The 13,382-nt window shown below is 36.6% G+C and overlaps 1 protein-coding gene across 1 annotated transcript in view; it reads right to left on the bottom strand.

Moving 5' to 3' along the window:
• The window catches only part of LOC130863002 (probable ATP-dependent RNA helicase DDX60), a 76,579-nt gene that overhangs the window by 14,321 nt on the left and 48,876 nt on the right, over positions 1–13,382 (bottom strand). Inside the window, exons 26-31 of the mRNA XM_057752865.1 lie at positions 12,293–12,440; positions 10,761–10,913; positions 8,536–8,640; positions 6,709–6,909; positions 3,399–3,503; positions 1,306–1,447 (exon numbers count right to left, since the gene is read on the bottom strand). Coding sequence (XP_057608848.1) covers positions 1,306–1,447; positions 3,399–3,503; positions 6,709–6,909; positions 8,536–8,640; positions 10,761–10,913; positions 12,293–12,440 — 854 coding nt within the window. The remainder of the gene's footprint in view (positions 1–1,305; positions 1,448–3,398; positions 3,504–6,708; positions 6,910–8,535; positions 8,641–10,760; positions 10,914–12,292; positions 12,441–13,382) is intronic.

The following is a 13,382-nucleotide window of genomic DNA, read 5'->3' on the forward strand; positions in this document are numbered from 1 at the left end:
AAAAAAAAAAAATCCAAAAGTAAACCTGCAGAAAACCTTCCTCAACTCAGATGAAGCCATAGCCCATTTGAGCCACTGCATTCCAAGAGCATGAAAATAGTAGGAATGCCTAAAATGTGACAGTAACTTTGGATCTAGCTTCAGGCTAGTTACATTTGTGTATTGTCTCTGACTTCTTCAAAGACTAGAAACTTGTCCATTTATTTAACTTCTATATGCATTCTTTATAAAGTTATCAATTTTGGCTGCCTCTGTCAGCAACAATAAACATAAGGACACTTTCTCTTGCATGAAATGATTTTATTTTTTACAAATTTGGGAGGAGCAAAACTTTCTGAGGAGTCACAAAATGGAACATTTTTTAGAGCATAAAGACTACAGGTGTGTACAAAGCAAAATATTTCCATCAGCTGGTGACAGAAGAGAAAGCAGGAGGCATTGAAGACAACATGCACCAGGAAATATCACAACATTAAGCACAAATATTATGAGAGGGCAATATTTATTTCAGAGACATTGTAGGAAGAATTTATTTTGAAAGTTGAGGCCAAAGTTTTTCCATAAAAGCTGTATGGGATTTATTATAACAATATGGCAAAATTTATATGTACAATTGACCTCAGACAATAATCCATGCAATAACAGGTATTGATGTACACTGTGCAATTATATTCAAAGAAAATAGTGTTGCAGACAATATTCACAGATAATACTAGTTATTATCTGAGGGTGGAATTTTGAGTTTCATATTTTAATGTTTTCTTCCACTGTTCTTCAAAGTTGACCATATATTTAATTATAAGGAAAGGGTTTATAAATATAGTATATTATGCAGTATGCTCAGAATCCTGGAGGAAATACAGTTTTCAAGTCACAACTTACAGTAGTGAATATTTTAAAATCATTGTCACAGTATAGGACATCTATTACTACTGATTTCACTTTATCTTATTTGCAAACCCATAATTTGCCTATATAATTATCATTCTTTTTTCTACTTAAAATAAAAATACTAATATATATATATATATTTGTTATGCTTAACTGATACTTTCTCAAGTGGTTATTGAGTAAATGTATTCCTGAAGTTCTAGTTTTCTATAAATCTATCAGGGTTTTTTCCCAGCATGGGAAGGTTTTATACACACATACATATAATTTTATATATATATATATATAAAACATATAACATATATTATTTGATAATAATCATATACTAATAATGATACATTATTTATATACTGTATATATATTATTTTGATTATACACACATGCACACATACACTATATAACCCTCAAACTTACCTTCATGAGTTGGCTGACAGAGATTATGGAAAAGACCTCTTACAAGAAAACTGACAAAAACAAGATTAGATGGTTCATGGTAATGTAAATGTGATACAAGGCCAGCAAACCCTGTAGGGTTACCTTCTTGATCTATATGTCCCTAGAGAACAGAAATACTTAGTTAGTTTGACTCAACTCACAGAATTAGTAGCAAGTAGATTGTCCATTATCAGTTTAAAATACTACATGCCAATAAGAATATAACTACTAACTAGCCCAACTTTAATAATTGCATGAATTACAAGTAGCAGTACTCACTGGGTATTGTCGTATAAGATGTACAATAATGCAATGTGATTAAACAAAAATCTAGGGCTGGAGAGATGGCTCAGCCGTCAGCAGCACTTGCAGCTCGTCCAGGCAACCTGAGCTCAGTTTTACAGAATCCACACTGAGTGCCTCAATTGATTCAGCTACAACTCCAGTTTCAGGAACGCTCATGCCCTCTTCTTGTCTCTAGGGGCACCTACGCATATGTGACATCTATTCACACATATACATGTATGTAGATAAAATTTTTTGCAAACTTGTACAACCATTCTGGACATCAGTATGGCAGTTCCTTAGAAAATCGGGAATTAACCTACTTCCGCACCCAGCAATACCAATCTTGGCCATATACCCAAAGGATGCTCAATCATACTATGAAGACATTTGTTCAGCTATGTTCATCGCAGCATTATTTGTAATAGCCAAAACTTGGAAACAACCTAGATGACCCTCAACTGAAGAATGAACAAAAAAAATATTGTACATTTATACAATGGAGTACTACTCAGCGGTAAAAACAATGTCATCTTGAAATTTGCATGCAAATAGATGGAACTAGAAAAAAAACATCCTGAGTGAGGTACTCCAAGCCCAGAAAGATGAACATGATATATACACACTCATAAGTGTATACTAGCTGTAAAGAATAAAAACCCTGTAGTCCATGACCATAGAGAAACTAAATAACCAGGAGAATTCTAAGGAAAATATATATAAATCCTCCTGGAAAGGAGAAATAGAAAATATCTCCTGACGAAGTTGGGAGCATGGGTGAGGGGAGAAGGGAGAGCAAAAGGGGAAGATGAGGGGAGGAAATCTTGAGGGAACAGGATAGTAGAGATGGAGGCAGGACAGAGATGAGAGCAAGGAAAGAGATATTGTGATTGAGGGAGTCATTATGAGGCAAAGAAGAAGACTGGCACTAGAGAAATTAAGATGACCCCAGCTAAGACCCTAAGCAATAGAGGAGAAGGTGCCTGAACTGACCTTCCCCTGTAGTCAGATTGATGACTATTTTAAATGTCATCATCGAACCTTCATCCAGCAACTGGTGGAAACAGAAGCAGAGACCTGCAGCAGAGCACTGTGCTGAGCTCCCAAAGTCCAGTTGAAGAGTGGGAGGAGTGAGAATATGAACAAAGGGGTCAAGACCATGATGGGCACACTCACTAAAACAGTTTACTTGAACTAATAGGAGCTCATCAACTCTAGCTGGACAGGGAAGAAACCTGTCCCGCATAGGACCAAACTAGTCCCTCTGAATATTGGTAACATTGTATGACTGGGGAAGACTTCAGGGCCACTGGCAGTGGCACCAGGATTTTACCTCCTGCTTGTATTGGATTTTTAGAAACCCATCCTCTTTGGATGGATACCTTGTTCAGCCTAGATATAATAGGGAGGGCCTTGGACCTTTCTCAAGCAATGTGCCTTACACTCTCTGAGGAGTGGATGGGGGCTAGAGTGGAGTGGGAGGTGAAGGAAATGGGAGGAGGGGAAGGATTGGGACCTGGGACTAGTATGTAAAATGGAAAAAGATAGTTTATAGTTTATTTTCTTTTTAAAAAATAAAAAATATATTTTTAAATGTTAAAAAATCAAGTCTGCTACTAAAAAAAATCTATCTATATAGTAGGAAATTATTACACACAGGCAGAGAATAGAGAGAGAGGGAGAGAGGGAGAAAAGGAAAAGGGAAGAGAGAGAGGGAGAGAGAGGGGGAAAGAGAAGGGGTGAAGAGAGAGAGGGAGAGAGAGAGAGAGAGGGGAGTTGGTTCCTACCTCTTTCACCAGGAACTGCAAAGAATATAAGAAGTAAAGCTTTAACATGTCTGTGACTCGGGGACGTTTGAAGGATAACAATGAGTGCCTCAGCACGGACAGTGCCTGCAAAGAAAAACATTTTGATTTAGTAACATTAAGTGAAATGTCTTTGCAAGAGATAACACAGACTAAATTACATATAACAAGCAGAAAGACACACACACATATCATGTAACTTATACATATATAATGTGGATTACAAGATCTATACCGCTGAAGCAAACTGAATCATTATGGGCTCTCCCCTTTACTACTTTATTCTTTCCAAAGGCTGTCTCCTCTAACTATAGCACACAAGGAAAAGTGGGTACCCTTAAAAGGGTTCCTTTTGGTGCTCTTGGTCACCCACTGTATAGGATACAAAAAGTATTACAGTACACAGCAGCAACACACAGACTTCAATTAGATTTAATACAACACAATTTCCTCCATCATATAGCACATCACCTAACATAGCATGTATGTCCTTTAGCATACTAAAGAGCACTGTGGAAGTTTGAATGACATGGCCTTATAGGTTCCTATGTCTGGATGCTTGTTCTCTGGTTTATGAAACTGTTAGGGAAGGATTATCAAGGCTTTAGGGCTTCAAAAGACAATGCCATTCACAGTTAGCTCTCTGTCCCTACATTGTGGTACTGTCTCAAGCTGGGAAGCCTCACCCACTACTCCAGTGCCCTGCCTCCCTTCCTGCTGCCCTGCTCCTGCCATGATGGTCAGTGATTCGAATGTCTCCAGAAGACCGTTTCTTCTATAAGTTCTCTTGGTCATGGTCTTATCATATTTGCAGAAAAGTGAATAAGATAAGCACAGAAAACCAAACCAGAAAGAAAAATGTCTCCAAACAGTCTGAGCAGAAAAGATATTATAAGTTTTAGAGCATGCACATATGAGTTGCATGAGAAGGGGTTTATATATATTATTCTGTATGTATGGCATTACTGCAAAATTATTAGAAGGAATTTGGCTGAAGCCAAAAGAGTGAAAATGTTCCTTTATCTCCAGTGCCAAACAACACTCTTGTATGTGCAGTATTCAACTTTTGTCTAAAATATCTTTGAACTCACAATAAAAACAAACTTTCTTAGCACCACTCAAATGTCAACCTGTCTACCCTTAGGTTGGAGAGTTTACAGAATGCAAGAAAAATCTCTGCTGCCCTTTAAAAATAACAACAAATAAAAAGAAAGAATTATTTTGTTTTTCATTATGTGTATACATGGGGGAGGGAGGCAGTACATGCAAGTACTCATGGAATTCAGAAGAGGCCATCAGACCTCTTGGAGTTACAGGGTGGTATGAAACACCCAGTATGAGCACTGGGAATCGAACTCAGGTCCTCTGCAATAACCTTGCGTGTTCTTAACATCTGAGCCATATTTCTAGCTACTATTGTATTTAAGTCCTATATGCTTAATGGTAGGACAGGAGGAAGAATAAAAGGGTTGAACTCCTCATTTCCTTTACAGTGGGTTATGAAGGTTCCTTTACTGACACCCCTTTTCCTTGTGTACTGGAATCAGAGGAGGCAGCATTTGGAAAACAGCAAAGTGGTAAGGGGATGTGAGGGGAAAGGAACTAATAGTGCTTCACTCTGTCCTGGAGGTACAGAGCTTATAATTAAAGCCATGCTAGCATGATATATTAGTATTTTCACTGCTATGACCTGAGAAGAGCAACTTAAAAGAGGAGCAGTTTATTTGGGGCACATGATTTTAAAAGTAGCTTTGAGCCATAAAGTGCCTGGCTCCATTGTACTGAAGCTGCTCACCTCACCGCACGTCGGCACAAACAGACTTCCACTTTCCTTCTATCAAGGACCTCAGCACGAAGAAGGCCACCTTCATTTGAGGACATTGGTGTCCTGCAGACTAATTTTTCTCTAGGGAAGGGTTCATAGATATTTCCAGAAATAAAGTATATATTAGTAGAATATTGTACCTAGTAGAATGGGTCCTGCTGTGGTCTGAATGTGGTCCCTAGAACATGCTGAAATCTAATCTCCATGCTGGCAATCTTATTGAGGGCTGGGACTTAAGGACATGATAAGAAGCAGAGGAAGTCTTAAGAGTAGAAGGTTCCCATGTTGGAATCCTCCGTGACTGTACAAGAGGAAGGAAAAGGAAAGGTCAGACAGGCCAGGACATTTCCTGTTTACCAAATGATATCCTGTCATTGGAACACTTCAAGAAAGTCTTTCACTAAATGTCACCTTGCAGCATTGAACCTCTGTAATTATGAACCAAAACAAACCTCTCTTCTTGATAGTTCACCCCACACTTGGCATTCTGTTACAGCCAACAGAAAACGAACACAAGTCCTTTTAAGTGTGTTATCACAATAGAAATTAAATCATCTAATTGTGAGTTTCAAATTCATGGTCTCGTACTTCTTTTATCAGACCCTATAACGTCAAGACAATGTTCTGGTTATGTTTTGATTTCCACTTGCTTACACCTTTATAAAGTGTTCAATCATATTTTGAAAAAAAGTCTGAAAAACAAATACAAAAATAATAATGTGGCTGGGCTGTGGTGGCACACAACTTTAATCCCAGCACTCAGGAGCAGAGGCAGACAGATGTCTGTGAGTTCGAGGCCAGCCTGGTCTACAAGAGCTAGTTCCAGCACAGGCACCAAAAACTACAGAGAAACCCTGTCTTGAAAATTCAAATAATAATAATAATAATAATAATAATAATAATAATAATAATAATAATATGTGATCATTTTGGTAGAACTAGGCATGAGTATTTTTTTTTGGTTTGGGTTTGTTTGTTTTCCAACTTTCTACATTTTCTAAACATTTATAATTAATTTACACTTTGTCTTATCAAAAGTAAACTGTTACTTTACATTTATAAAAATAAATTCTTGCCGGGCGGTGGTGGCCCAGCCTGGTCTACAAGAGCTAGTTCCAGGACAGGCTCCAAAACCAGAGAGAAACCCTGTCTCAAAAAACCAAAAAAAATAAATAAATAAAATAAATTCTTTTTGTTTCTGAATGGTATAAACAGATGATAGCTGGCACTCTCAGTACAAGACAATACTGTCTATTATGCTAGAAGACAGTGATCATGGGAACACTTTAGTAACCACCCAGTCACAAATTCTGTCTAACAATAAAAACAAGCACAACTTATCATTGTTTTCCTTAGCGTTTTCCACCCCTCTCTAGAGAACATGGAGAAGCATCCTAAGCCTGATAACAGCACAGTAGAGCACAGGCCAGCCAGCTTGGTAGAGGCCCAAGCTGGGAGACACAGTACCTTTGCCTTGCCGTCCTCTGGGTCATCTGCCTTGGAGGCCAGCAGCATGAGTCTCAGAATGAGTGAGATACTGAGAGGAAATTGGCCTCTCAGCTCAGGCACTTTGGATTTTATGAGTTTTTCTATCTTGGGCAGTGGAATATCAAAAAAGTAAACATCACCCAACAGGTCTTGTCCTCGTCTTCCAGCCCGACCAGCCATCTGGAAACAGAGCAGAATCATGCTGTGAGAACCATCTGAGTGTTTTTCCTAAAAGAATGTAAAGAACTAAGCCTTTTATATTGTTTTGGGGCACGTATACTGTGCCTAGGGGTTAACTAAAATGAACAACCTTCTATTTGAAATCTAAAAAGTTCATCATATCTGAAGTAAAGCTATTTAAAATAATGTATCTGTCATTCCCATGTATCATTAATCATACTAAGTATTTGTATAATGTTGTATAGAACTAGATCTATTTATAAAATCATATAGCTAATGCTATGAATATAGTATGTGTTGTATAATATATAATTGCCATTTCCTGACAATGACTTATGAGATAAAATATTCTATGATTATATATATTATGAATATAACATTACATAGTATATTATATAACTTATGACACTATATGATAATGTATTGTTAATATTAATTATACACGTTCAATATGATTTGAATTTTACTGGATATAGCTACATTTGATGCTGCCAGCAGAAATATTGACCAAACATTACTGAGAAGGTAACTCTATAAAGATAAACTCTGCTGTCTGCAGAACATAATAAACAAGGAGAATCAAAAGCAAGGAAAATGTTTTAATATACAAGATCAAGACTTTGTGGTGAAAGGCAACTGTTTGGGGAACTGAGGAAACCCTGGGTGAAATGAATGAAGTTCTATATGAATGTATATCACTGACAAATATCATTGACATAGGGATGGGTTTGTCAAGGACCCAGTGCCTCAGACCCATGGGAATGTCAAAATGCCCCCTTTTCCCCCACAGGGATTAAAAATCATTCTTCGGATGCACATTTCGATGGTAATAAAGTGTATGCAGAAATTGTCCATTGCAGCTTTCTCCTCCCAGATATTTTTGCCTAAAGACTTCTTCCCTGCAGAGACTGCCCCTAAGATTAGCCAACTTGTCTCCTTGTTCAACTGTATGCAATAACCCCACGCTTATGTTCCACTTTGTATAAGAAACACACTGAGTTTCCGAGTATTATAGTTTCTCCACTGGGAGTCAAATCCACATGCTCCCAGCTTTTCTGTGTGTCTGTGCATCTGTGCTTTTCTCACTAGCTTGTTAGGTCAGTTAGGTCAGTCTCTGGAGCTGGGCAGAGCATGGCAATACTGCGTGCACAGATTGTGGGAAAACAGCCAAATAACACCACAGGAGAGCGCAGACATTGGTTTGGAAACAGACTGTGTATCTAGAGTCAAGAAAAGTATTAAAAATGGCTCCAGAATAGAAACCCATGCTCAGTTGCTCAGTAAATTAGAAAGTAAATATTTCCTTTTATTATTATCCAGTAATCTGTGATATGGACTCTTTTTGTAAATTGCTTTATTTAGCCTGTGTGCATGACATGAAGTAATGACCACCCAGATTCTGCAGACAAGAGAGGACTTTGAATGCCTTATCAAAGACCATACGCATGATTAGCAGTGGTCAAATACTCTCATAGTCCTATGCTTACTCAATACCAGACAGACACCTACAGTGTTCTGCCATGAGCTGGAGCATTTACTAAATTAGTAGTTAAAGTAATTTTCGTTTGCTATTTCATGGCTACATAGTATGAATACATTACTTTAAGTTAATGTGTATTTATTTACCTGTCTGAAATTTAAAGCATCCAGATAGATTGAGTTTTGAGCAAAAACCACAGATTTACAAGGCATGTTGACTCCTAAAGCGAGTGTTCCTGTAGCTGTCACCACCTAAAATGGAATAAAACAGTGATTTCACACACTCACACTTTGGTTGAATAGAAGTATTTCCATGAAATCGCTAAAAACTGTATTTAAATCCCAATAAAGCAGCAGTGGACAAACTAAGGGGTCAAGACACGTAATGTTTCTTCTTACTTTGCAAACATAGATAGCACATTCTCTAAAGGAATCTGTTATACCTATTTCTTTACAAGGAATATATACTTTAATCTTAATTGTGTAGTACAGATGTCACAGAGGAACTTAGAGGTCATATCTAAAATAATTATATTCTTTCATCACCATCTATCTCTCTGTCCTTTGCTTTATTCCCTTAATGTCCTTCAATATCACTGTTATTTTGTATACTATTAAAATACTAAAGTCTAAGAATCATTCACTGTTGTATCTCAAGAACCAAGTAACATATCTGACATGGAATAAGTATTACATTAAATATCATAAGTAAAATATTAGGATAGGAATTTCTCTGAGAGGGCAGTAAAATTTTTACAAGCCTACTTCCTGGTAACTATTTGATTTACTAAAGTTCATTGAGAAATTACATAAGAACAAAGTACATTTTATATTTCTGTCATGAATTTGCATAATCACTAATCATAAACAGAATGTAAAGTTTATTTACATAATCTTCTAGTCATTTTTTTTTTCTGATGTAGTTAGTATGTCTTGACTTGTCCTGTCTTGTTGTGGAATTGTATTTTTGTACTCTCAGAAGATGTGTCTTTGCCAAGGCGCCTTCAGATTGGTTTAATAAAGAGCTAAGTGGCCAAAAACTAATTAGACAGGACTTCTAGGGACAAAGATGCTGCAAAAAAGAAAGGAGAAGTTGCCAGCCAGATAAGAAGAGAAAACAGGAGGTGCAAGATGGAAGCAAGGTAACAGCATCATGCGACAGAACATAGACTAATATAAATGGGTTGATTTGTTATCAGAGCTACTTGGTATAACCCTAATCTGTAGGCCGAGCTTTCATAATTACTAATATGTCTTTGTATTATTTTTTATGTGGCAGCCTGAAGAAAGGTCCCTCTTCACTGACTCTTTAGATCAATGCTGCTTGTGCTTCTGATTTGTGAAGATGTTTTAGGATGGTAAGTAATGTTTTCTAATTGTTTTGTAACTGAGGCTTATGCCACTGTCAAAATGAAAAATGCTACTTACTAAATAATATTAAATTATTTTTATTCAAATCTTTTTAACAAACACAAACATTGAGAGTATAGGAGCTTTACAATTAGAGAAAAGCGAAAGAGATATGGTTAAAATAGTATCTGACAGCAATGTCTTAGTACTAATAAAGTGAGAATAACTCAACTGATATAGAATAGCTACAGTAATGGCTTCATCAGATACTATTTTAACCATATCTCTTTCCATTTTTTCTTTCTCTTTATTTTTCCACTCTTTCTTTTTACCTATGCCTTACAACATGTAAGGTTGATAACTTTTAGTAGTCAGAGTCAGTTTTTAAATATTGCTCAAGATTCATATTTACTCGGCAACAATCTAAGGGTTCTCTGTATTCTTGCCTGGATTATTGCAATGAGGCCAACCAGGATGTACTAAAGAAAACACAGTAAGAATGTGCCCTGAAAGTCATTTATGACAATGTTCTTCCTGGCCCTCATCAGTAAAGGTAGAAATGATATTCAGTACAACATATTTACAAGTTCTGTTGAGATAAGTTGAAGCCCCAAGGAACAGATATCTGTGCTATGATTTCAGCTGCCACATTAGAAAAAGATCTTCACCAAACTAAAATACAAATACTCTCTAAATTCTTATAGAGAATGTTTGTAGCAAAGCCACATCAACAAACCCTACATATAAAAACATAAGAGTAAGTTATGCACTAAGGTCAACATAGAGATGCTTTGTTTTTGTGGGCAAATGTATGTAGTGAGTGGCACCAGTCAAACCTCCTTCTCCAGTTAAATGACATAGAGCATATGCAAAGGTACCACAGCCAGTAAACAAAGTCTACAGCCCAAAAAACATAGGTATATGGGGGGGGGGGAGTAAAGGGTGGCTATATTTCTTCATTTCATGAACATTCTGCTTCATCTATTTACATTTTCAAATTTTACAAATAAAAATTGACCCACCCTAATGAATCCTTTCCTAAAAAGAATTTCCACTAACTGCTTTTCTTTGGCACTCATAGAGCTGTGATGAAAGCCAATGCCCCTTCTTGCCAATTGCTTCAGTGTGTCACCTTTTCTTTGGTTGTTCACCCGACTAAACACCATCTGCAATGACTGCAAAATAAGAGATTTAAAGTATTACTTATCTAATGCTCATTCAAATGTGTTCAATGAAAATAATATACGTTTATTACATAATAATTTGGCCAAATGATACCACTGTTTGGCCTTTGGTCTACACCTACATATCATCAACCATCATCATGATCAATAACAACAACAAAAGAACGTTTTATGACAACAAACAGTTACTACAAGAAAATTTTTCTCAATTCTTGGCATTCTCATTTCAGATCTGGAACAGAAAACTCTACCAGCATAGTAGATAACTTCAAGGGAAATACAAGACTGTGGTGCACTCCTACTGGAACAAGATCAAGCGACGGTGAAAACTTTTCTAAAGTTCTCCCCACAAAGTAAAGCAAAACTTTTATACTATAAGGTCAAGAAATTCCTTATCCACATTGTGTTCAGTTGGATGTGTAATACATATCACTACATGGTAGAATGCAAGTGCCCTCGTCTTCCTATGTTCAGAAATATCTTATTTGTGTAGTTAAGATACAAATGTAAAATCGGTGTACATGACAAAGTGATTGCAAAAGACGGGTGCATTCAAGGGTCCTGGAGAATACAGAGTGATTACCTAAGGGTCTCTAAGCAGCAAGGAGGAAATCCAGTTGTGCCCAGTGTTATAATATATAAAAGTATATCAGCACTTGGAGAGAAGAGACAAGTTTAAGTCTCGAAACATAAAAGGATATTTCCTAGCTATTTTTGATTGTACAGTTATCTATAAGACAGAATGTCTAGGATCAATTAAAATAATGATGTACATACTAGACAGATTATGAAGCTGTAAAATAAAATTTATGACACAATGAAAATAGGCAAATGCATATGTGAATGTGTGTGAGTGGTGTGTGGGTGATGATATTGCTTGTATTGAAATTGGTTGCATTGTTATATATGTTGTCTATAAACAATAATAGTTTAAAGATGATGGGTTAAACCAATTATAAATATCCCAATGACTTTGGTGAATTTTTTTAGCTGTAATATAGATAAATTTAGATAATTTTAAATTTAAATTTATAGATAATATAGATAATTTTAAAAAATGCTGTCAAAATTTAAATATATTAGTCTGCATGGGTTAAAATTCTGACTTTATACAGACTTTTATAGAAGATACCATGCAAAATCAGACACTTAGGTGATTTGTCGAGACAAAATCAGTCTACAAATTCTAATCCTATCCTAAGGGTAAATTCGAAGGCCCTTGAATATTGTATGCAGCAAAAGTTCTTGACTGCTACATCTCTAGTTCATAGAGACTTCCCTCGTGGTAGCAATTGCCTGCAGTATGGCCAACACCGCCAACATGGAAGAAGCCTACACTCTGGGAGCACTGGTAACTTCTGGGTGCTGACCTCATCATCTATTGCTTTCCGATCAGCATACGTGCAGTCCTGAGGAATCTCCAGATTCTTCTCCAGACTCCTCAGGAGGTAATCACGTTCAGCTTCACTCATGATGCTTTGATCCAATCTTCTGGAAGGCTTTTGGTATTTTCCATCTCTTTATAAGAATAATTATTACAAGAAATCAGTATTTGCAGCCAGTCTCTACAGGAATCTCAGAAGTACTGCTTCATGCATTTATACTATCATAACTCAGTCCTCTCCCCCAGTGTATTTGCTCATCAGCCCCTGGAGCCTATGATCCCTCAAGATGAAGCTATTATGAATGTGACATTTTTTTCTGTAGCATTCTCCTCCATTGTTTCCCAATGGTCAGTGTCTATATTTTAAAAATATAGAATAATCTATCTCCTAATAAAGAAAATAGAATATCAAAAAGTATAAGTTCAAGTTCAGGAATGAAATTCAAAGAAGAGATAACAAATTCATGAGAACAGATGATGCGAACAATAACAGAGAAGTACTGAAGAGGCAGATAGTTTTGCCTATGGAAAGAAAGAGATATAAGAATAAAGAAAGTAAACAGAACCATAATATCCTAAAAGGGAAGTGGCAGGAAACACATGTAAAATAGTAAAAACATAAGCCAAAATTGTTGAATAGTCAACAGCAAAAGTTAGACCCCATCAGATAGACGGCAGGAAAAAGAATACCAAACATGGGGAATTTTAACCGATTTAAAAGTTTATTCAGCCCAGGTAAGCTGAGTTGGAGAGTAGTGAACTTGGAGAGTCTTAAGTTCATAAAGACCTCTGTGATCATAAGGAGGATAGGAGTTTCCAAACAACATAGTTACTGAAAGTGGAGGACACCAAGACAGGACACGTTTATCTACACACTGAAAGCAATGACATTCCAAGGGTAAAAATGGAGTTTTAATCCAATCTAAAACTCACTCTGTGGCTCACACGGTGGTAAGGAGCCATGAGTCGAGGCAGAGTTGCATGGACAATGTGGGAAGATCATATCAAGTTCTATAATACACACAGACTGGTAGAATCTAGACGCGCTTTAAACAAACATAAATTAAACTGTTCTA

Source organism: Chionomys nivalis, chromosome 20, assembly GCF_950005125.1.
Source record: "Chionomys nivalis chromosome 20, mChiNiv1.1, whole genome shotgun sequence".
NCBI classification, from domain to species: domain Eukaryota; kingdom Metazoa; phylum Chordata; class Mammalia; order Rodentia; family Cricetidae; genus Chionomys; species Chionomys nivalis.